The sequence below is a fragment of the Marmota flaviventris genome, chromosome 5 (assembly GCF_047511675.1).
Source record: "Marmota flaviventris isolate mMarFla1 chromosome 5, mMarFla1.hap1, whole genome shotgun sequence".
NCBI lineage: Eukaryota > Metazoa > Chordata > Mammalia > Rodentia > Sciuridae > Marmota > Marmota flaviventris.
In genome coordinates, this window is record NC_092502.1 from 57,981,337 (window position 1) to 58,005,020 (window position 23,684).

General features: G+C 38.2%; 1 protein-coding gene across 1 annotated transcript in view; it reads right to left on the reverse strand.

Annotated features, from left to right (window-relative positions):
- Positions 1-20,608: 20,608 nt before the first annotated feature.
- Fbn2 (fibrillin 2) overlaps positions 20,609-23,684 on the reverse strand; it is a 231,897-nt gene continuing 228,821 nt past the window's right edge. The window contains exons 64-65 of the mRNA XM_027949328.2: positions 22,869-23,040; positions 20,609-20,983 (exon numbers count right to left, since the gene is read on the reverse strand). Coding sequence (XP_027805129.2) covers positions 20,609-20,983; positions 22,869-23,040 — 547 coding nt within the window. The remainder of the gene's footprint in view (positions 20,984-22,868; positions 23,041-23,684) is intronic.

Consider the following 23,684-nt stretch of genomic DNA (forward strand, 5'->3'; position numbering starts at 1 on the left):
TTCTTATTTATTCTTCTTATTTTCTTTCTCCCTTCTAGAGCATATATTATACAACATTGTGACCTTCAATTTTTCTTTTTCTTTCTTTTTTTTTTAACTAGTGGACACTAAGGATTTACATTATGACTGCTGCTTTTAGATCCTTAATATAGTAAATGATTTTTTGTTGTTGTTGTAGTTTTGTACTGGGGATTGAACCCAGGGGCACTTAATCACTAAGCCACATCCCCAGTTCTTTTTTATATTTCATTTAGAGACAGGGTCTCGTTAAGTTGCTTAGGGCCTTGCTAAATTGCTGAGGCTGGAGTTGAACTTGCAATCCTCCTGCCTCAGCCTCTCCAGCCGTTGGGATTACAGGTGTGAGCCACAGCACCTGGCTCTTAATACAGTAAATGAAGTAAATTTTTGAGTAAAATGAAGAAAGTGAGAAAGAGCTCATACTTAATGTGAATACTGAAAGTGGCAAACTGAACAGAAAGGTCTTACTGCCTAGTCATGTTGCATTCCCTCCTCAATCTTCATTAATATATACATTTAAGAAATATTTAGTTGCTTACTGTGTGCTAGGCAATGTTTTAGGTGATATTAGAGCACAAATCAAGAAGGCCTCTGTCCTCAAGGACATGACATTTCACAGTGAGGATTCAGATTAGAGATGTCAGATGGGTTATAGGTTCAGTGAAGAGTAAATGAATAGGAAGAGTGAGGCCAAGTTGAGAAGTTGCTATTTTAAAATACAGGATCATCAGGAAAGACTTCTCACAAGACACCATTTTTTTTCCCACATTATTTTATTGGTTCATTATAGTTGTACATAATGGTGGGATTTTTTGTTATATATGCATACATGCACACATGCAAGGTAAACTTTGAATAGAATAAGACAGGGGGCTTTAGTGGGAAGACGGTGCCAGGTAGGGCATATCCATATATCATGGGGGAAGAAATCAGCCTGGTATTATATTCCAGAAACAGTAAGAAGAGCAGTGAGAGCAGCAGTGGAGTAAGAAGAAGAGTAACAGAAGGGAAGTTAGAGAACTGGGCATTGGGGGTGGATCATGTCCTCTTCAGTTTTCATGCTATAACCTGGGAAGCTGCTGGAAGGTTTGGAGCAGAAGAGTGATCAGACTTATGTTTTAAATAGATCACTTTGTCAACTGCGAGATGAACAATGTGGAATGATGTGGCAAGGGTGGAAACAGGAAAGCCGGTTGTAAGGCTATTGCAATAGTTTGAGTGACAGTGGTCTTACAACAATGGGTATGAAAGAGGTGGGAAGAGGCCTCATGTTCAGGTATAATGAAGGCAGTGTCCACAGGATTTTATGTAGAGTATGAGAAAAGAGGAGTTGGGATGAGCCCTTGATTTTAGACTGAATGGTTTTAGAGGCCCCATGTAGCATGAAGTTTTCATTTGTATATGGTATGAAATAGAACTAAGTAGCAGACTGTTGTTCTGAATTTGAGATGTAGACATAGCAAAGATTCATGAAAAATGAAGTAGGCACCAGGAATGGTAAGCAAATTTACCCATCTAGACCACAGAGTTTAGCTTGAGAAGCCCAAGATGTCACACCCAGTGTGGTTCTCTCCAACAATTGCTTTTGAGTCTGTAAATGACTAGACTTCCTTTTTGTGTTGGTTGCCGAAAAGTCTAATGCTATACTTAGTTAGTCTTTGCTATATGACAAATCCTCCCAAACAGCAAACATTTTAATAACAATTTACTTGTTCGGCAATTTGTACCGGGCTCAGCTGAATGGTTTTCCTTGTCTGGTTTACTTATGTGGCTACAGTCATCTGGTGGCTCAATTGGCACTGATTGTTAGCTGGGCCAATGGTCTGCAGCAGCCTCGCCTGAGATTCATGACATAAAGTTTGGGATCCAATTGACAGCGAGCAGAATCCGCAAGGTATCTTGAGGTCTACACCTTCAGAAATTGCACAAAGTCATACTTGCAACTTTCTGTTGTTCAAAATGAGGCATAAGGTAGCCCATCAAGGTTGCTTTGATAGGAAGAACTACAAAGAATTTGTGGCCCAGAGAAGGTATCCAGAGATGGATGACAAATTCTGTACTAGCTTCAGTCCTGGCCTCTGCTGTCCTCCCCCGGCTTGTTTGTACTTGTCCCTTCTGCACATCACAAAACTATCTTTAATACTGTTTATCTGTTATACCATAATGTAATTTACGATTGAATTTTTTTTTTACCCTGCTATCAGAGATGCCTTTCTTGAAAGCTTTGTGTGAATTTCTGTAGAATCTGATAACTTTACATGAACTCAAAGTTAGTTATCAGATATTTGAAGAAGTTCATGTTCCCCATCTATATCTGGCAAGACCTCTTTCCAGAGAATTCCTTTATTTTTATTCAATGTAAAGAAGACACTCTAGCATGTTAAGAGTGACAAGTTATAAGAATGGCCTCAGGGCACACTGTGGGAACACTCTATTGTACTTTCATCTTTGTGAATTGGTGAACTTGAGACCAATCCGTTGGAGAGAAATGAAAACCCTACAGCTAGAGGATTTTGGAAGAAATTGTATCTTTCTCTGTGGTTTGTTTCTTCTTCCTAGTAACTGGAGATTGAAACAGATTCAATTCTAAAAATGAGCATTGATGTTCTCCCCAGTTGCAAGATGATCTATCATGACCAAGTGTCTCTGAGGGCTTCTCACTAGCCTTCCTTATGCCCAGCTATCAAGTTAAATCCAAGGAGAGCTGTTGTGTTGCTGAAGACCAGTTTCCCAGGACTCAACTGGCTTCCCTGGACATGGGAATTATGAAAATAGTTCTTCCTCTAAATATTTAAATATTTTTTATTTAAAAAAATCTACTATATTAAAAATGACAGAATTTGAAGTTATGAAACCATCCTAGGTACCCAGCAACAGACAAGTGAACAAAAAGATGTGGTATGTATGCACAATGGAACTTTATTCAGCTATAAAGAAGAATGAAACTATGTCATTTACTGGTAAGTGGATGGAACTGGATTACATCATTCTAGGTGAAATAAGCCAGACTCAGAAAGTCAGAGGTCCAAGGTTTTCTTTCATATGCAGAAGCTAGAGAGAGAGAGAGAGAATAAAAAAGGGAGCCTCAAAAAATAGAGGGGAGACCATACTAAGGGGAGAGAAGAGATGGTGGCATGGAGAAGTACCAGGGGCAAAATCTACCAAAGTATGTTGTATTCATGTATGAATATCCTGCAATGAATTCTCTCTCTCTCTCTCTCTCTCTCTCTCTCTCTCTATATATATATATATATATATATATACACACACACACACACACACACGTGTGTATAAAACTATAATGCACTAAGTTTTAACAATAATAATAGGAGGGAGATCAGTAGAGTAGAGCAAACAGATCAAGGGAAGGGTGGAGGAAAGGGAAAGAGAGGGATAGAGAAATGAGATTGATTGAATTATGTTATGTGCATGGCATAATGATTCCCACTATCATCCATAATTATAATGCACCCATAAATAAATAACAGGATTTGGATCAGAGCAGAGTAGGCCAAGCTATGGCCACAAAAAAGGAGTTTGGAGATTGGGGATAAAACTGTGTCCCTTGCCTCCCCCTGATTACCAGAGAGAAACTTTCTTTGAAGTAGGGCACAGAAGATGAGAAGGGCTATTTAGTTTGAAAGCTCAAGGACAAGAGGTACAGTTAACACAATTTGAGTGAGAAGTGGCCAATGTCTTTATCCAAGGCCCTGACAGTGGAAGGGGTGGGAAGGGCTCACATGCTCTCATAGATTGAAGGCAGTGCCTGCAGGACTCCACATAGTCTGGAGTGCAAGAGGCGTCAGCATGACTCGGTTAATCCTTGTGGATAGGAACGGTGATTTGGGAGGTGTCTGTTCTTTCCTCCTGAGATCTCTACAAGGCTAGCGATGATGCATAGTGGGCATGTAATGCATAACACATTGCTGCTAAGAACAAAAATGCTACATTCACTTTATGAGCTATGTTATAGGAAAAAAGGAAATAAATCAAAATAGTAATTATGGATTTATCGGCATGATATTATGGGGGTGTTTCTCAAAATTTTATAATGAAAAATTTCAAACATATAGAAAATTTAAAATAATTTTATGGTGAGAAACTCTTCACACAATACCTAAGTTTTACCTTTACTCACTGTCACTTGAGTGAGAAGTGGCCAATGGCTTTATCCAAGGCCCTGGATAAAGGCCTCAATCTATCCATCACTGTATTCACCCATCGAATCATGTTTAAAAAAAACTTTATTGAAAGTATATAAAGTAGTTTACAGTTACTAGAAAGTATGGAGACCAGGCTTGGAAAATGATCAGGAAGAAAGGATAGCCAGAAAACAATAATTTCAGGCCAAATCATGCCACAGAACAACTGTGAGGAGCAATCCCATCACCCTTGATCAGGACATTACAGTTTGCACAATGATCGCTGCAGCTCTGGGAACCAGACCTCTAATCACTCTTAGAGTGAGTTCTCTACCGTCTGGTGGGTGCAGCTGCTTGGCTGAGCTTATTGTGTGTGAATAGCAACCTTTTCCAGTAGAAGGTGATACTCTGTCTCCCACTGGGACACATATGTTGGGGAAATGCCCAATCAAGAAAAGCATTCAGATGCTCAGTAACTAAAACAACCCTTCAAATATCCACTAAAAATGATTGGAGGAAAGAAGGAATGATGGAGGGATGGATAGAGAAACTTAGGCTTAGAGATGTTTTGTGACTGGTCCAAGTCCACATAGCTGAGTAGTTGCAGAGCTCCCAGGCTGTGTTCTGCTCTGCCCCACACTGATGCCATTCGGATCCCTAGTGTTTTGTTTTCCATGCTTTATGTTGCCTTTGCAGATACTACCTTTTCCCAGGTATATTGCAAGATATGGTGTTAAAATATGCCTGAAATTCCTACAACACCCCTATCAAAAGATGTAGTCTGTGTCTCTTCCTCTTGAGCCTGGGTACAACTTTGTGACAGCCACCATATATAGAATGCAGTTTGAGTGATGCTACATGATTTTCAAGGTTGGATTAGAAAAGACCTTGGGACATTTTAAAATTTTTGATGCATCTCAAGATAAATGGTAGTCTTTTTAAAATATATATATTTTTAGTTGTAGATGGACACAATACTTTATTTATCTCTTTTGTATGTGGTACTGAGGATCAAACCCATGCCTCACATGTTCTAGGCAAGCGCTCTGTCACTGAGCCACGATCCCAGCCCCTAAATTGCAGTCTTTATTACACTCTCTCCTAAATACTTAAAAATGTATTCACAATTTTAATGTAAAGTTTACATACAACAAAATGCCTAAATCTTAACTGTACATTTACTGAATTTTGACAAATTTACATGCCTGTTTAAATTCTATTAAGACATTGAACTTTAGTGTTGAAAAGAGTCAAAAGGCTCCCTTATGACTCTTCTGGGTCCATCCTTGCTTCTAACTCCAAAATAACCAGTGTTCTGATTTCTTTCCTCTTATTTATTATAGAAATGGAGCCATACTGTGTATGCCATTTTCCATAAGGTTCTTTCATTGAGCACAATATTTTTGGGATCCATTCATATTGTTTTGTTTATCAATTGTACTTTTTTATTGCTGAGTAATATTCCATTGCATGACTATACCAGTTTGTTCATTTATTCTCTTATTGGTGAACATATTGGGTTTCTCCAATTTGGAGCTATTATGAATAAAGCTGCAATATACATTCTTGTACACGTTTTTTTTTTTTTTTTTGATAGGCACATTCACTTTTCTTGGGTAAATACCCATAAGCAAAATTGTTTTATCTGTCAAATACATGTTTTATGGATATTTTCTTCCAGATTGTAGAGTGCCTATTCATTTTCCTAATGGTATCCTTTTCTCCCCACCTTGTCCCTTTGTATTCATTTATTCATTATAGTCTAATGATATATTTTGGTGAAAAAAAGTTATAAACTTTGGCAAGGTCTAATTTTTCTGAATTTTTTCTTTTATAATCTTGTTTTATTATTGTAGCTTTTACATTTAGACCTATGGGTCTTATATAGTTAATTTTTGTGTATATTATGAATAGTGTTATATTTTATTTATTTAATTTTTTTATACTCTCACATTTATTATAAATGCTTCATTGTTATATAAGGCATGCATTTTGGACAAAATCTGTTCAATGTTCACTACTAGTATGAGTTTCCAGATGTTCAATGAATTTAAAATTTAAATACATTTTGGAAATATTATTTAACTTTTTAGAGTTTCTGGGCACAATGTATGCTCCAAAAATAAGCAGTGTTTAAGAAACATGTAGCTACATTTTTTTTTCCATTTGTATTTTCTCTAAGCAGTATGTATCCACAGGTGCTGAGTATTGGTGAATAAATTTTGGAGGCATTGTCACATTGTCAATTTTCACATATCAAAACTTTCTCTACGCTATGGTTATTGTGGTGAGGATTAAATGTTGTCCCTTTCTTAGAGTAATGGTACAATGGTCTCATTTGTAGAGCTTTTTTCCAGTGTGTTTTCTCTGATGTCTAGTAATATATGATATATAATTTAAAATGTTTCTACATTCTCTACATTTAGATGTCTTCTTTCCAGAATAAGTCGCCTAGTGGTGAAAAGAATTGATTTCTTATTAAAAGCTTTGCTGCATTGTTTCAATTTGTAGGGGTTCTTTTCTGTATAAATTCTGTTGTTAATAAGGTTTAGTCTTTCTTTTTTTAATGTTTATTTTTTAGTTGTAGTTGGACACAATACCTTTATTTCACTTATTTATTTTTATGTGGTGCTGAGGATAAACCCAGGATCTCACACATGCGAGGCTAGCACTCTACCACTGAACGACAACCCCAGCCCCAAGGTTTAGTCTTTCTTTAAAAGTATTATCACTTTATTCACATTTCACATTCACCAGGATGTCTTCTGCTGTGGTGAATAAAGTTTTATTTTTTATTAAAAGCTTTTCCACATTATTCACATTTGTAGGGCTATTCTCCAGTGTGAGTTCTGTTGTGGTGAATAAGGCCTGTTGTATTGCTAAAAGCTTTGCCACATTCCTTATATTTGTAAGGCTTCTCTCCAGTGTAAATACTTCTGTGGCAAATGAGGGGTAAAATTTGAGTAATAACTTTGTCACATACTTTGCATTTGTGAGGCTTCTCTCCAGTGTGAGTTCTGTTGTGACAAATAAGGTCTGATTTTTGACTGAATGCTTTGCCACATTTTTTACATTTGTAAGGCTTCTCTCTAGTGTGAGTTCTTCAGTGGCAAATAAAGCCTGTTTTTTGAGTAAAAGCTTTGCCACATTCTTTACATTGTAGGGCTTCTCTCCAGTGAGTTCTGTTGTGGTGAATAAGGTCTATTTTTTGACCAAAAGCTTTGCCACATTCTTTATATTTTTAGGGCTTCTCTCCACTGTGATTTCTGCTGTGGCGAATAAGGTTTGATTTGTCACCAAAAGCTTTGCCACATTCTGTACATTTGTAGGGCTTCTCTCCAGTGTGAGTTCTTCTATGGTAAATAAGGTCTGATTTTTGACCAAAAGCTTTGCCACAATCTGTACATTTGTAGGGCTTCTCTCCAGTGTGAGTTCTCTTGTGGCAAATAAAGTGTGATTTTCGACCAAAAGCTTTGCCACAATCTTTACATTTGTAGGGCTTCTCTCCATTGTGGGTTCCTCTGTGGAAAATAAGACCTTTTTTTTATACTAAAAGCTTTGCAACATTCTTTATATTTGTAGGGCTTCTCTCCAGTATAAATTCTCTGGTGATGAACAAGGCCTGATTTTTTATATGATTTCTGCTGTTCACTCTCACTTGTAGTTTTCCATATTTTCTTTTGTGGTAAATAGTCAAGATCAGAACTTCTATATTTTGCACTTATCACTTCATGAAATATATGTTTTAGGCCCTTTTCTGGTGAATATTCTTGGATATGATTAGGAGTCATGGCCAGGAAGGCCAAGTTTCATTGTTCTCTAGCATCACATCTCTATATAAATTTTTCTGAGCAGGCTGAAGGCATTCCCACTCCTCTTCAGTAAAATCAATGGCTATATCCATAAATGTTAACAGTTCCATTTCCTGGCTCTCAGGGTTCTCAGTGTTCTCCCTGTGGTTTGTTTTTAGATTCTGCATATCACAGACACCTGGGCTCTGGATCCAGGACAGAAGCCTACAAAAAGATTTATATTTTATTTATTTTTAAAATTTGGTTTTGCTTGTTTACTGGCAGTACCTACATAAAGCAGAAAGCGCTGTTATATATGTTTATTTATTTATTTGTGGTACTAGGGATTGAACCCAGAGCTTCGTGCATGCTAGGTAGCTTGGCTACTGAGCCACATCTCCAGTCTGAAGTTTATATTTTAATATGGATAGCTAATTATCACAGTGCTATCTGCTAAAGACATTGCCTTTATCGCATAAAGATTACTTATAGAAATTTTGTGAGTACTTATGTATTGCTCTATTGCTGCTGTAACAAATCATGACAAACCTGGTGGAGTAAACAACAACAATTTTAATCTTGAAGTTCTGTAGCTCAGAAGTCTGACATGGGTCTCCTGGGGCAAAATCAAGGTGTTTCCAAGGCTGAATTATTTTCTGGGAGTTGTTTTTAGGCTTTTCAAGACCTCCTATGTTCCTTAGCTCATGTCCCCCTTTATGGGTTGAATTGTGTCCTCCCAAAAGATGTGTCGAACTCCTAAACCCTGATGCCTGTGAACATGATCTTATTGAAAAATAAAATTTTTGCAAAAGAAATTAAGGTGTAAGTTGAAATGAAGACGTGCTGGACTAGAATGGACCCTTCATGCAATGTGATTGGTGTCCTTATAAAAAGAGAAGAGGTGTAGAGATAGACTCATGAAGGAAGGACACCTTGTGACTCTGGAGTGCTGCAACTTTGAGCCCTGGATACCAAGGACAACCAGAGGTCAGGAAGCGGGGTGGGTATTCTCCCCTATGGCCAATACCTTGATTTTGGACTATGGAAACTGTGAGACAGTAAACTTGTGTTATTTCAAGCCACTCCATTTGAAGGGCTTTGTTCCAGCAGCCCTGGGAACCGCTACAGCTTTCTTTCTCCATCTTCAGAAAAAGCAATGGTAGGTTAAATCCTTTTCATGTCACATTTCTGCATTTCTCTGATCCTCCTGTTCTCCCATCTGTCTCTGACCACAGGCAGGAAGTGTTCTCTTTTTAAAGAACTCATGTGAGTCCATTGGAATCTAGTCACCCTCTCACCCTTTAGGATATGGAAATTACACTGGACTGGGAAAGAGTGAGGACAAGGAGTTACGTTTTCTACTTGAAGGTCCCGACTCCATCCTGTATCTGATGCCTTGCAAGTCCTCAAAGAAATCCTGCCTCTATGTGTCAAGGCCCTGGGTTTGATCCTCAGCACCACATAAAAATAAATAAATAAAAATAAAGATATTGTGTCCATCTACAACTAAAAAAATATCTTACAAAAAGGAGTTAAAAAAAACCCCTGTATTCTCATAAATCATTATACTTACAGGAAAATAGCAGAAAGATCAGTAGAGGGAAAGGAATAGGGGGTGGGAGGAGGGGAGAAGAAAGGGAAGTACTGGGACTGAATTAGTAAATTATATTCCATGTTTCTATAATTATGTCAAAATAAATTTTATTGTTATGTATAAATAAAAAGAGACCAAAGAAAAATAAAGTGAAAAATATAATATAGGTTTAACCATGAAACTGTTATTTCTTTGCTGACCTGTTAGTGTATATAAACATTCAGCTTAATTGCTATTCTTGGGTTTTCTTATTAATGCATATAAATGCTAAGTTTGTGATAATTATTGTATTTAACTGAACAGGTACTGAGGGTTGTTGCTTTATGTGTTGATTTTACAAAGTTCTATATTTTATGAGATGCTGAAGTACAACACACTTTATCCTAAAGTGACTCCAATCGATGGTAACTTTGGATTTTTATAAAAGTCAGCTTGATAGACTTGTTTTTTATTGTAAAGCATGTAAGTTTATCACAGATTTAATAATTATTCCCACAGTAGAATACAAAATTCCAAGTCTCAGATTGTCCTTCAAAGAAACATTTTGGTGATCATCTTAAAAAGCAAAATGAGGGCTGGGGATGTGGCTCAAGCAGTAGCGCGCTCGCTTGGCATGCATGGGACACTGGGTTCAATCCTCAGCACCACATACAAATAAAATAAAGATGTTGTGTCTACCGAAAACTAAAAAATAAATATTAAAAAATTCTCTCTCTCTCTCTTTAAAAAAAATAAAAAGCAAAATGAGTAGTTTCTTTGTGAAGATTTTCAATATACATCTCAAAGATGGATGAAAATAATTAATCATATTAATGCCATGTTAATATAATGAGTTCTTGTGTCTTGGGGGAAAAAACTGCAGTCCGGACTACTTGAAAAGTGTTATATCTGTTGGGCATAGTGGTGCAGGCCTGTAATCCCAGCTTCTCAGAGACTGAGGCAGGAGGATCACAAGTTTGAAGCCAGCCTTGGCAACTAAATGAGACTCTGTCCTCCATATTAAATAAATAAATAAATAAATAGGGCTGGGGATGTAGCTCAGTGGTAGAACATCCCTTCATTCAATCTCCAGTACCTCCAAATTAGCTCACAATAGAGAAGCATGTTTAGAAACCTTTCTTAAATTATTTAAGAAGTGCAGAACATATGAAAGTCTGAGATACATGCAAAGAATTTAAATAAAGTTGGTTGATTAAATGAGTGTGAAAAATAAAAAAAATTAAAATTAGTGTTTTAGAGATAATGGCATTTTAAACTAGGTATGTAACTACATTGATAAAGTGAAAAAATATTTTTTTATACAGTTTCTAAAAATTTTGTAGTTTCCATTTGTCTCTCTTCGTTTTTAAGAGTCTCAACTGGGACTAATGAAGCTTATTTTGGGCTTGGGGTTATCTCTTCTTCAGGTAGATGTGACACATAGAGGCAGGATTTCTTTGAGGACTTTCGAGGCAGCAGATACAGGATGCAGTTGAGACCACCAAGTAGGAAACGTAACTCCTCATCCTCATTTAAAGGGTGACTCTTTTAAAGGATGAGAGGGTGACTAGATTCCTCACAGTCTCTGTGGTCACATAGATAGACTATATAGAATCTTCAGCTTTTGGAGGACCCTGGAGGGACACCTACATGTCACCCACTAACCCTTCATCAGCTCTCAAGAGACTGAAGGAAGTGTGCACAGTGGATGTTTGTAGTATTTGGACACAATCTACGCCATAAAACAGAATCGCTTTTATTATCAACAGCAAAAAGGAACTTTATATAAACTTTTAGGGACAGGGCTGATATCATTCCTGTGTTTTGATTTTGTTGTAAAACAAATTTTAGAGGGGGATAAAGTTAGACACAAAATGTAGATAAAACCCAATTTAAAACACACCAGAAAGCGTTTATATTTTTCCCCACTCTGAAAACCATTTGTGTGTAGTGTGGCCAAGGAGACAAGGGAGAAGAATTAAACTGCCAGGTTGCTGGATAAATAGTTAACTGACAAAACTGGCATTTAGAGGAGCTGCCTCTTTAAGATGGGAATTGGTTTTGTTAGGCCAAATGCGTTTATTCCTTCAAAAATGTCTTGTGTAATTATTTATCCTATACGAAGCTCCACAGGCATATACTCAGTCAGCCCATGCAACAGTTGGTTTACCAGAATATTACAGGAAAAGCAAAGGATGACAGCATGGAAAGAAACTCAGTTAATTAAAGTGCTGACATATGGGCGCAGCATTTAATTTTTTTTCTCTCCTACTTCGCTAAGTTATTTCAACCTTCCTGGGGTTTTGGGCATCTCTCTCAGGGCTTGTGAAAGGTTCCTCTCTTGGTCCTTTGTGAAATGCAAAGAACTAACTCCTGGGTGGAGCAGACTTGTTTAGCACATGCTGCAGAAACAGACTTGGCTGAGGTTTACCTGTGCTGGGACTGAGCCCCGTGCAACCCTGCCCAACTCCATCCTGCCAAACTAGAGATGGGGAGGATGCAAGAAACAGGCAATCAAAGTGGCAAAACTCTTGTGAACTGTGGTCCTATCCCAGCTGAGTTATTTGTGGCAGCAGAGGGCACAGGAAATGAGACTGGAGACAACTTGGTTTGTTCTCCTTGACATCATTGAAGCAGTTTTGGGTCAACTGCCATATAGTCTAGGCCCTGGGCTTAGAGAATTCCACCCTTCGAACCCTCCTAACAGTCTTGGAGTGGGGAAGATATTGGTTACAGTTCTTTGGATGCAAGCAACAATTTATTCTGACAATAACAGCTGATTGCTAGGATGTGGGGTAGCTCAGAGAATTTTGAGACAACTGAAGAGCCAGGTTTAGAAAGAAGAGAGAATGGGATAGGTACTGAGATCTAGATTGCAGGAGCTGCCTCAGTTTGAATGGGGTGCTACTTGGATGAAAGCAAGGGCTATTATCGCTATTATCGATTCTGCTGAAAATTCAAATTCCAAGGAGACAGAATCCAACAAGGCTGAGTAGAAACCCTGTAACGACTGTATGTAATGGTGGTTGGTAGTTACCCAAAGCAAAAGCAAAATTGGTATGTTACAAAAAGAACTGGGGGAGAGGAAAGGATATGCAAATGCTGAAAAACAAAAACAGAAACCCCCAAATTGAAAAAAAAAAAAAAAGGAAAACAAAAGAGAAACAGATGTGCCCCAAATAGACATTTAGAAAGCATACCATTACTCGAGTAACTTCACATAGCATGTGAATGGTGACAGCCAAGATTCACCCTCTCCCACCTACCCACCATTTTTTTTTTAATATCTCAAAAGTCCTCTTCCTTTTCTGCCATGCTACCTCTCAGCTCTCAGATCTATTTATGGGCAAGGATCATACAAACTGTTTATTCTCTCACTGTTTCCAACAAAGTAACTAAAGTCCAGAAAGAGATGAAAATTGGAAGGTGTGGGGAGTAGATATAGATGGGAAAGGAGAATTTATGTTACTAGCAAACAAATTTCGTGATACTTTTCTCAAATAAAATTTTACCTAGGCATCTTTCCCCTCCTTCCAGTTGTTCTGGATTTACTTCTTCCCCACGTACTCTTTCTCTCACATACTCTTATAGATCCTCCTTCTCTATTTTTGGAAGGAGGAACATCTCAGAATTTGATCCTAAGCCTTCTTTTCTTCATCAACTTTCAACCATATACCAATGATCAACACAGGATGACATCTAGATGGCTCAGCATGGCCTTTGGGACTCTTTATACCTGGGTTCCACTCTCCAATAATTCTACCTTTTTTTGTGTGTGTGGAGGGATACTGAACTCAAGGCCACTCAAACACTGAACCACATCCCCAGCCCCATTTTGTATTTTATTTAGAGACAGGGTCTCACTGAGTTCCTAAGTGCCTCTTCAATGCTGAGGCTGGCTTTGAACTTGTGATTCTCCCATCTCAGCCTCTCTGGCCACTGGGATTACAGGCATGTGCTACTGTGCCTGGCATAATTTTACATTTAAAAAAAAGTTATTTAGGGATGAAGCTGTAGCTCAGTGGTACAGTGCTTGCCTAGCGCTTGTGAGTCATTGGGTTTGATCCTTGGCACCACATATAAATAAATAAAACAAAGGTATTTGTGTCCATCTACAACTAAAAATATTTTTTTAAAAAGAATTATTTATGATACTTTAAATTCTTTAAAATGTTCAACCTTTTTAATTGACATGTAATAATTCACATATTTATGGAGTTCAGTGTGACATTTTGATACATGCAAATGATGTGTAATTACTGATTTTGAAAAACTAACATATCTATCACCTCAAACACCATTTCTTTGTGGTGAGCAAAGAACTTCTATTTTGTTTTTCATGGCACCATTATGCAAGTCCCCATTGGCTTATCTCTTCTTTGTGTTTCTAATATGCTATCCATATTCTGATTTTCTTCGTTGGTTTCTGCAGACATTCCATGGAATGTCCATAGCATGTTCCAAGACATTTCCTTCCACTCTCCATCGTATATCAAAATCTGCCTGTTTCTCCAAGATCCAGCTTAATTCCCATAATTTCCAGAAGATCTTGTCTAGTAGCTGTACACATTGACCACTCCCTTTTCCAAGAGTCTAGGCCATTTTTGGAGAATCCTCTATGGCCAGTAAGTATCATTTCATAACCTTATGTGATTATCTTATTTCTCTAAATTTTGTAGACTTTTGGAGGAGAAATCTTTTTAGGTCTAGATAAAATAGATTCAACAAATATTCATTTAATCTACTTGTTTAAAAAAATAAGAGACATATAATGTCTCTCTTGGGAGAGAGATTCTTGTGTCTCCTCCCCTACTTACAATACTACAAAAGTGGTTTGGCTCAGGGTACCCTCATAGCACAAATCCACATTGCAGCTAGGCTGTCCCAATTGCCTCTTCAATCTACTTTCCATCCTTGGTGAGACCCATGGGATTCCTAGAAATGTATAGATGAGCAGCAAAAATCAAGAAAGTTCTCCTAAAAGAAAGGAAGGTACCTCCAGAATGTTCTTCAGAAGTCTGTTTAGAGGATTTCCAGTAAAATCCTCACCATGAAACTTCCCACTTCTTGGATGAGGTCCAAGTCCCCGCAGTGGGCCTTGTGTCTTATTTTGTGCGGAGTCAGAATCTTCTCCCTCCCTTCATTCACTCACTCACTGAGCATTTTCCTGTGCCGGCTCTGTGAGGTTTACTAGACACAGCTTCACTGCAGGTTGAGCTCCCAGTGCTAGGACAAGGCCATGAGTCTTAGGACCCTACCCTAGGCCTGATGTTCAAAGACACACAGGCCTCAGACTCAAATCCAGCTCTAAAGGGACTGGGGTCAGGTGGAGCAGGAGGCAGGAAGAAGCCCTATGGGGGAAACCTGGGAAGCTTACGAAGGCCAAGAGCTTGCTTTTTGGACACAATTTCAGGAATTGGCTTTTCACAGCTTCTACTATGGAACTCATACATGAAGCAGTAGTTGTCTGGGGAAGGCGATTAATGTTAACTTTCCTTATAGTTACCTCTAAAAGTCATGTGAAGTGTTTTCCTTTGGAAAGTGTCTACACTACATCCTGACATTTAATCTGCAGCCCTAATGGGGGTGACTAATGTGAGCTGTAGGTTCTTGGCTATTTCGAAAGAAAGCCAACTTAATCTAGTAATATCTTTTTTAGGCTCACAGGAAAAGGCGGGGGGCGGGGGGGAAAGACAATTAAGCAACACAAGCAACTAGTGTATTTTCCTTCAGCATTCTTGGTAATACAAATTGTGTGTGTGTGTGTGTGTGTGTGTGTGTTTTAAAGGTCTGGTTTAAATAAAATGTTTAACCCTTTAAAGCCAGGACCCTAGTGTGTAGTTAAAAGACTGCAGGATTTGGGTGGGGTCTACTCTAGCAGCCAATATCTTGGTATTTCAGTACATACACAAATCTCTGGTTTATGAGAGGTTGGGAGCAGTTACACAGAGGGTGGGGTAGACAAAACAAAAAGCTGTGCTTAAATTGTGCTTGGAAAATGTTTTTGGATTCAATAGGAGCCAAAACCATGGGAACTGGCCTATATCCTTAGGGCTTAAAAGAGATCCAAATAGGCTTACCATGTACTGAAAGTATGAATATCTCCAGACTGCAACCAGACCACTAGGGTTCTGGTCTCACTTGTGAAGAAACTAGCACTGCGCTCAACTCTTAACAAATCTCGGACTCAGTTTTCTCATTTGCAAATATGAATAGATTTCTAAAGGCCTTTCTAGTTCTGACTTCCTCTGACACTAAATCATCTTGAAAGGGATTATTAGATGTCCACGTTTTATTTTTGTTCAGTTTTCTAATGGTTCTTTAGATGTGAGTGCTCTGGCTGGTTTGTGGTTTAGATTTCCAGGGTGGTAGCCCACAATTTTAGTTAAGTGAGGAGCAGGGTGGAGATTGTCAACACCAGTGATAACTGTAAGACTTCTAAAGGTCTCCTAGAGGTGCAGGCTACTTAGGAGACTCATCCTGATGCTGTTTATCTAGGTGTGGGCCTATGATTCAGGGGGAGGGCAGGAGCTTCAGAGCCATGCATAGGAAGGAGCCTTGTGCAATGTGTGGTCCCATGTTCCTAGTGGTGATTAAGCTACTAGTGGGAGGAGGAGGAGGAAGAAGAAAAACAACTGACTGCTACTGAGTGCTTGCTATCTGCAAGCTGGGCCCTCTGCTGGCAAGGCTGCCTGTCCTCTCGTTCAGTACTTTCGGTCACACTGCAAGGAAAGATCATCTGAGGAAAGAAACCAAGGCTCAGAGAGATTATGTAGATTGTTCAAGCAGATGGAATTGAAGTTCACCTCTGCCTGCTTCAACAGTCTTGTTTCTTTTAACCACAAGATCAAACTGCCTCCATGGTTGAATTGCTGAACATAATGAGGTCTACATTGTGTTTCAGGACTCCATTGCTCTGTATACTGAAAAGATTTTCAAGGAAAATTAAGGGCAGAAACATAAGTCTTATTAAGCAAAGAAACCATAGATTTATCTTTGAGAAAGCAAGTATACTTTACAAAATTAAAAATGAACCAGTAGTCGGATGTCAAATGTAGGCTGGGCTGAGATGGCAAACATGGTGGACACCCTCACTTCCTGTAGGGTGGCCATGAATCTCCATCTTTTCCTGTGTCTCCTTAGAAGTAGAAGTTCCTTTACTTTTTTTTTTTAAATAAGTGCTATATCCTAATTTTCCCCTTATGGATTTGTCTCTAAACAATTTCTAGTAATCTTATCAAGATCCCAAAGATGTATGATTTAGATTCTTTCCAATGACTTCAGAAAGGTGGTGGTTATTTGAGCTTGGTGCAGTGGTGTATGCCTATAATTTCAGTGGCTTGGGAGGCTGAGACAGGAGGATTGCAAGTTCAAAGCAAATATGAATAGATTTCTAAAGGCCTTTCTAGTTCTGACTTCCTCTGACACTAATCAGTTTAGTGAGCCCTAAGCAATTTAGTGAGACCCTATCTCAAAAACAAAAACAAAAAAAAGGTCTGGGGATGTGGCTCAGTGGTTTAGTGCCCTTGGGTTCAATCCCTGGTGCCAAAAATAAATAAATAAAAATAAAAATAAAAAGTGGTATTTGAATAAATTATGTAATTCTCTGTGGGCAATTAGAAGTACAAATGAGCCACCAGCAGCTTGGAAAGGAGCGAATGCAATTTACTGTCTTTTGAAGAGAAGAGGGATTTTTAGATTTTTAGTCTCTCCTTGAGGAACATGAATATTGCTGAACTGTATTGTTAACAATACGAAACTGTCATTTTGTAGATCATACCTGCTCAAATATCTACATATTCACATGCTTCAGTTTGCTATTCAAAATTAACTTGTTTCCTAACGTTTTGAAGGACTAGAATAGACTCATGCTCCATACTTTTCAGGTATTCCTTACCCTCAGTCCCAAGCATTTATTCTTAGAACTAAGAAGGCAATTAATGCAAAATAAACCTTATTTAGAAGGGAAAGACTATATGAATAAACCTGTTTGATATTCCTAGACTATGAAAGAGACAGATGTTTAATTTAGTATAAATTTCATTTGTTATATCATAAATGATCTCCAACGTTCTTGTATAAAAATGACTAAAGTTTATCTACTACAAGCAAAATCCAAAGGTACTAAGTAGGACTAAAGTTTTAAAAGCTCCACATCTAAATGTGAGTGGAAAGTGGATTCAAGTCATCTGAAGACCATTATCATTAATACATATAGTAGACGGATTTGGTTTGTATGTCTGGGCTTACAATACACTTTACTTTTCTATAAAGTTGTCTATAACTTAACTAAGGTAATTTCTGAGACACATGTGAAATTAATGGGAAAGACAAATGGTACAGAAAATATTGTTAGCAGTTCGTTACCAGAGAGGCATACATTGTGGCTGTCACTGTTCACAATAAGGGAGTCATATACTAGAGCTACCAGAGGTGCCCTCTGAAGGGTCCTCCTGGAAAAGGCATTTTTTTTCTTTTTTTAAAAAATTAATTCTTTTTAGATACATGTGACAGTAGTATATATTTTGATGTATTATACATACATGGAGTATATCTTATTCTAATTAGGATCCCATTCTTTTGGTTTAGTCATTTCCTTCTAGCACATTCTTCTGTGGAATACCCCTAAGCGTCTTTTATCTTCTGTGTAAATAACCTAGTGGTGTGGATTCTCTAACTTCCTCATGGGCAGGTCAAAGCTCAACTAAGAATGCTGTTGCTCAATATTCAAAGCTAGAGTCAAATGTGGTTCCAGGTAATTTCACATTACAGTGCTCATGCTGTACCAATAATAGATGCCAGATGAAACTGAATATGCATGTTAAGTTTTAAAGGATGCCCCGAGGCAAATACTTTTCTTATTCCATGCAGCTAATTTCTGATTGGCAAAGAACAACATTAAGATTAGTCATAATATTTCCTTGTTTTCTTATTCCATGGACAAAAAAATTGAAGCACACAAATTCTTAAACCACGTATTGAATTAACTTTGTAAGACTTTTTTGCCCATTTCAGCGATGAATCAAAAGAGAACTCACATTAAAAACACTTGTTATATCTATCCACTTCTCTCTCCATGGAGTAGAATGTAGCTAAGCAGCTTTGGTTGATTTCTGGTGAAGGTGCCCTTTGACCTGGGCTATGCCTGCTGTTACTTTTGCTTAAATATTCGGATTCAGGGAAATTTCTACCTTAAAGAACACTTCACTTCCTCATGGATGCCTGTGGAGGAAGTGAAGAATTTTTTCAAGGTGGCTAGGAAAATGGGTCCCAGGAAGCTTAGAACAACTCACTACCTTGATCTCGTCCTTCAATTTGAATGTAAGTTTAAATTGCAATCATCAGTTGAACAGTCCTGATGACTCTGTTTTGATTATTTGACCACATTCCTTTGCCTTCCTGTTAGTGTGACTGCTTCTCCATCTGGAACTTTAGTAATGTCCTCACAAGCAAAGCTCTGGCCCCTCCCACAAGTGCAACAGGGGTTGTAGTTCCATAAAACTCTCAGCCAGAAAACTACCCCAAAATAAGCTTTATTGCGAGAAAAGTGTCATATTTGATACATAGACCTACAAAAACAAACAAAACCCAAAACCATAAGTTTTTCCTCACAAACACTTGATTACAAATTTATAGTTTCGCTCTTTCTCTTTTTCTTTTTTTTTAGTTATTAAAAATGAAACAAAACAAAAAACCCCAAACACGGGATATAACTGCTTACTAATCTTTGGTCAACACAGGTGTGAGAGGAACAAACCGGAAGTCTGCATGTGCTTTGGCCATTTCACATATGAGGTTTGGTCATTGGTCCAGGGACAGGTTCTTGGGTAGAGAAACGGAGACATACTCTTATTAGCACCTCCTGGTACAAAATCTTTTTAAATGACTAAAGCAAACTAAACATCAATTCATTGTACAAACATCTTTCATATACAATAAGCTATGATAAAACGAGGCATATGGTGTATAACTACAGTATTAATGAAAATTCTAAAAAAAAAAAAAATGGACTTAAAAAAAAAAAACAACAACATATATTCCTTGGCTGCACTGCATGATTTGTTTGCACATATGGCAATCCTGAAACAACTTGAACATAATAAATGCACCATTAATCTAAGACAGCACCAAACACTACAGAACGCCAGGTGTTCCTATTCAAAGGAACGGCAGTTCTTCAGCTGCCTACGGGACCACAAGTACGCAGCGCACCCTGGGTAGGAATGAGGTGTTGTGGGTAGCACATGTGGTTCCTTGAGGTTATGAGAAGGAAATACAGTACGGTTTGGCCTGCAACGCTAACGGTCTCACAAGCAGTCAAGGTATTTTGCTACAGTGGTTGTGCTTCAACTTCCATTGCCTGGTATATCTGTTGATGTGAAATATTGTCACAATGAGCTGCTCTGGCTTTGATCTCCTTTATAAAGAATCAAATGACATTCATGTCTTCTAAATTATTGATTACACTGCCCATTCAGCTCTCTGAGGCTTTTCTTTAAAATAATCAGGTGTGTACCAGTTGGATGACTGGCAGAAAACCAAAGGAAACATCTCTTGAATCTATTGAATTTTTTTAAAAGCACCTCTAAAAGAAATAGCTCAAATTTATAAATCTAAAGAAAACACAAGCGAGTTTCCCTTTTTGTTTACATAGTTTGTTCATTTCTCCATATATTACTGCATTAAAAATAAATAAACATCTATATTTTTTTTTTAATTAGCAACTATAGCAAAATACCCAAAGTGTTACAGACTGCTAACAGGAAAAAAAAAGCTCACATTATTTTTGTGCATTTAGTGCCATATGCTGATCTCTTGAACATTTAGCTTTTTTTTAATATATTTTAAAATGAAGTTATATAAAAAATACAGTAACCACGGTTGCCTTTGTACTCAAATCTTTGGCCACACCAGAGTCTAAATTATCCCTCCCTGTTGAGGGTCAACATTCTAAAAGTCTGAGACAGGGAGGAAAGAAACAAAAGTCATTTTTTTTTCCTCTTTAAAATTAGTCATTGACTTTTCAAACGTTTCTGAAGGCTGGCTGTGCTGGGATTTGAGCCTGGAACCAAGTCTGTGAAGGGTTAATAGAGTTGAATCTGCAGCCTCATTCTGAGAGCCTCCCCGAGCTCCCCTAGGAGGTAGTCATCCTCATTGCTCTCTTCCAGTTTCTTAAGCTCCTTCTTCCTGTAGAGAGGGATGCTCGTGATTTCCAGTGTGTATGTGCCAGGCGTGAGCTTCTTCTTGGCCGTGTGCAAGTAGCTGAGCCCATTTCTTTGGTGGATGCGGAAGATGCCATCATCATTCCCTTGGGAGATGACATAGCGGATGTGGTTGTTGAGGGGCTCAATGGCGGGCATGAGTTCCAGGATGTGCTCCTTAGAGCCAAAGCCAGAGAGATTGAACTTCATGTTGATGGGGCTGTCCATGTCGACACTCTCTAGGCTGATGTGTTCAACCTGGGGAAAGAGCAGGAAACCATTTGGGACAAGTTTCAACCACACTAGCAGCAGGCTCAAAAGGGATCTGTGGCCTCAGGGGTTACAGCTACAGTGACAGGTTGTGGCTTCCCACTCTCCCTTTCTACACTAATAGTGGCTATGAAAGAGGCTATTGAAAATTCCTGACAGCTGGGAGGAAAGGTCTACTCCACAGAGGATGCTCTGTAAATCTTTACGACTTCTCACTCAGCCTTAATGAGGTCATTAAAGTTACAGGACTGAGACTACAAAGAACATTCACATTTCAAGTTTTTTGATGAGTTTATGGAATATCATGCTTATTAATAATTTTTTTAAAAGGCAATTTAGGAAATGAGTATAATTTTTTTTTTTCTCCTGGAGTCATAATGAGAAGTGCTGCTATTTGTTCATTAGCAGGGCTTGTACCCAGAGGAATCCTCATGCTGAAGGTTCAAAGCTCAGCTCTGATTTGCAAGGAATGAATGATGAGTGAGTTTACTGGGAGCCATCTGTACCATGCAGAGTGAATGATCTGCAGAGTCCCCAGGGCTACAGTCTGAATCAGCTTTAGTAAAATACAGACAGGCAGAGCGTGATATGGTCAGAGGGTTTCAAGGTGCAAGAATGCTGCTTATATAAGATATGAAGGGCAAAAAAACCTTGTTTTGATTTGGTACTCATTAAGCAAGGATATCACTATGGTGGCTCAGAAGTGTCCATCAGTAATAAGGCAGAAAGATGTTCCTAGTCTCATAATGGGAAGGTCTTGATAAACAGAATATCTGCATTTATAGTTTGTGGGATTTGATGAATAACTCACTTGTCATATTTCAGCATCAACTGGATACCTCAGTCTACTTAAGGTAAATGTAACATTGACTTATTTTTATAAAATACAATCAAAGGCTTTTTGCCTTAAGAAGTCTAATCATATAGATAAGGAAAGTTCCTCAGGCCCTGAAAACTGATGCAAGTTACCAGTTCACACTGCCAGTTAGTTGTTGACTAGGTTTTTTGGTTGAGTAATTTCTCTGGAATGATAACTGAAAAGAGTGGTGAGTGGTGACCTCATATTGTCTCTGATCTTTAGGGAAATCATCAACGTCTCCAGATATGGGATATTAATTACTGTAAGAAGGACAGAACATGTGTGACATATGTGTTAGGCACTGTTCCGGGCACTTCATGTGCACTAACCTTCCCATCAACCCTCAAAGGTTGGGTATTTTAATTTTCATTTTTCAGGTAAAGAAACCAAAGTAGAGAGTTTAAATAAACATGGCCCATGTAACACAGGTACTCACTGGGGAGGGCCAAGGAATATATTCAAAACCAGGCTGTCTGTGGCCCCTTAACTATGCTGCTAACGTGCCATTAATGGAGAAGACACACCAGAGGCAGAAAATTCAGAACCTATTGCAGACAACATTTTTATGGCAGGAACATATATTTTATCAATAAAGCGCAGAATATGAGATCTAGTTGGGGGACCTATGGAAAATTAAAATCAGCCTAGAATGTTTATATGACTGTTACATATGTACAAACTAGAATAGGAAACATTCAAAATAGAATGTCATGTTTTGGAATCATTTCAAAGCACTTTTATTCCTAAATGAATATCTTATATTTTCTGGCACAAATCAAAAACTAAAACAAAAGAAAACGATCTGAAACTGTGAAACTTAAGGTCTTTCCCCCAAGTCTTTGTTTTGAGCTATGAATTCAACTTATTTTAATTTACTTGTCTTTATTGGGTCTATTAATATATCCATTATTTCCAGACAGGTTTAACTATACTGAGGCTGAAACTCCATAACTGCATTATATGAAAGACTTCATGTGGATAAAATTTTGTGGGAAAACAGTGTGATCCACTCACAGCACTGGGTGTGGGGTCCTGGATACTTCTCTTCTGCCTGCCATCTTTCTTGGAGTAGCCATTGATTTTGCACTCATAGCATGTTTCTGGAGACAAAGCGTTTTCTTCATCCACTTCTGTGTCCAGAGTCAGGTACTGCCCTTTGTTGAATCCCATTCCTGAGACACAGTGGCTATTTACAAGAGATAAAGCATTGTTAGAATTTACTGTTGACTTGGACAACACTTTTCCAGTGGAAGAGCTGATTTTTCAAGAACATGAAACCAACAAAGCAAATGCTAAGCTAAGCTCATAACAAAAAACCCTGAAAATTCTTCCTAGTTCTTTTCTTAACACGCAACACCAGAAGATTTCCCCTGGTTTTGAAACAGCAAAATTTCTTTTCAGGTGAGCCCACGGCTTCTTTAATTCCCAATCTAATTAGACTGAAGCACTTGGAGGGTAGTTTACTCAAGGAGGTAGAAGCAGGTGTAAATTGCTCTAATAAGTGAGATTTCTGAAGTCTTATATTTTTGTTAATAAAAGAACCAATGAATTAGTTTGAAATGACCCTCATCTAGACCAAGTCTTGGTTTTAAATACTATTATAAACCAGTGTTGGACACAGTGGTCCACACCCCGTCAGTGCCTGCTTCACTCACCCCTCCCTCCCAGGAAGATGACCCTGACTGACTCCTAAATTCCCAGCTTGTGTGCTAATGAGCACTGCTGTCCTGAGGGAAGGATGCACAGGGCCAATCAATCAATCTAATCAGCCACAGCTGACAAGTCTTGAGCAAGTGCAATTAGCTGAAGGAAAAGCCAGCCTGGTGGAGA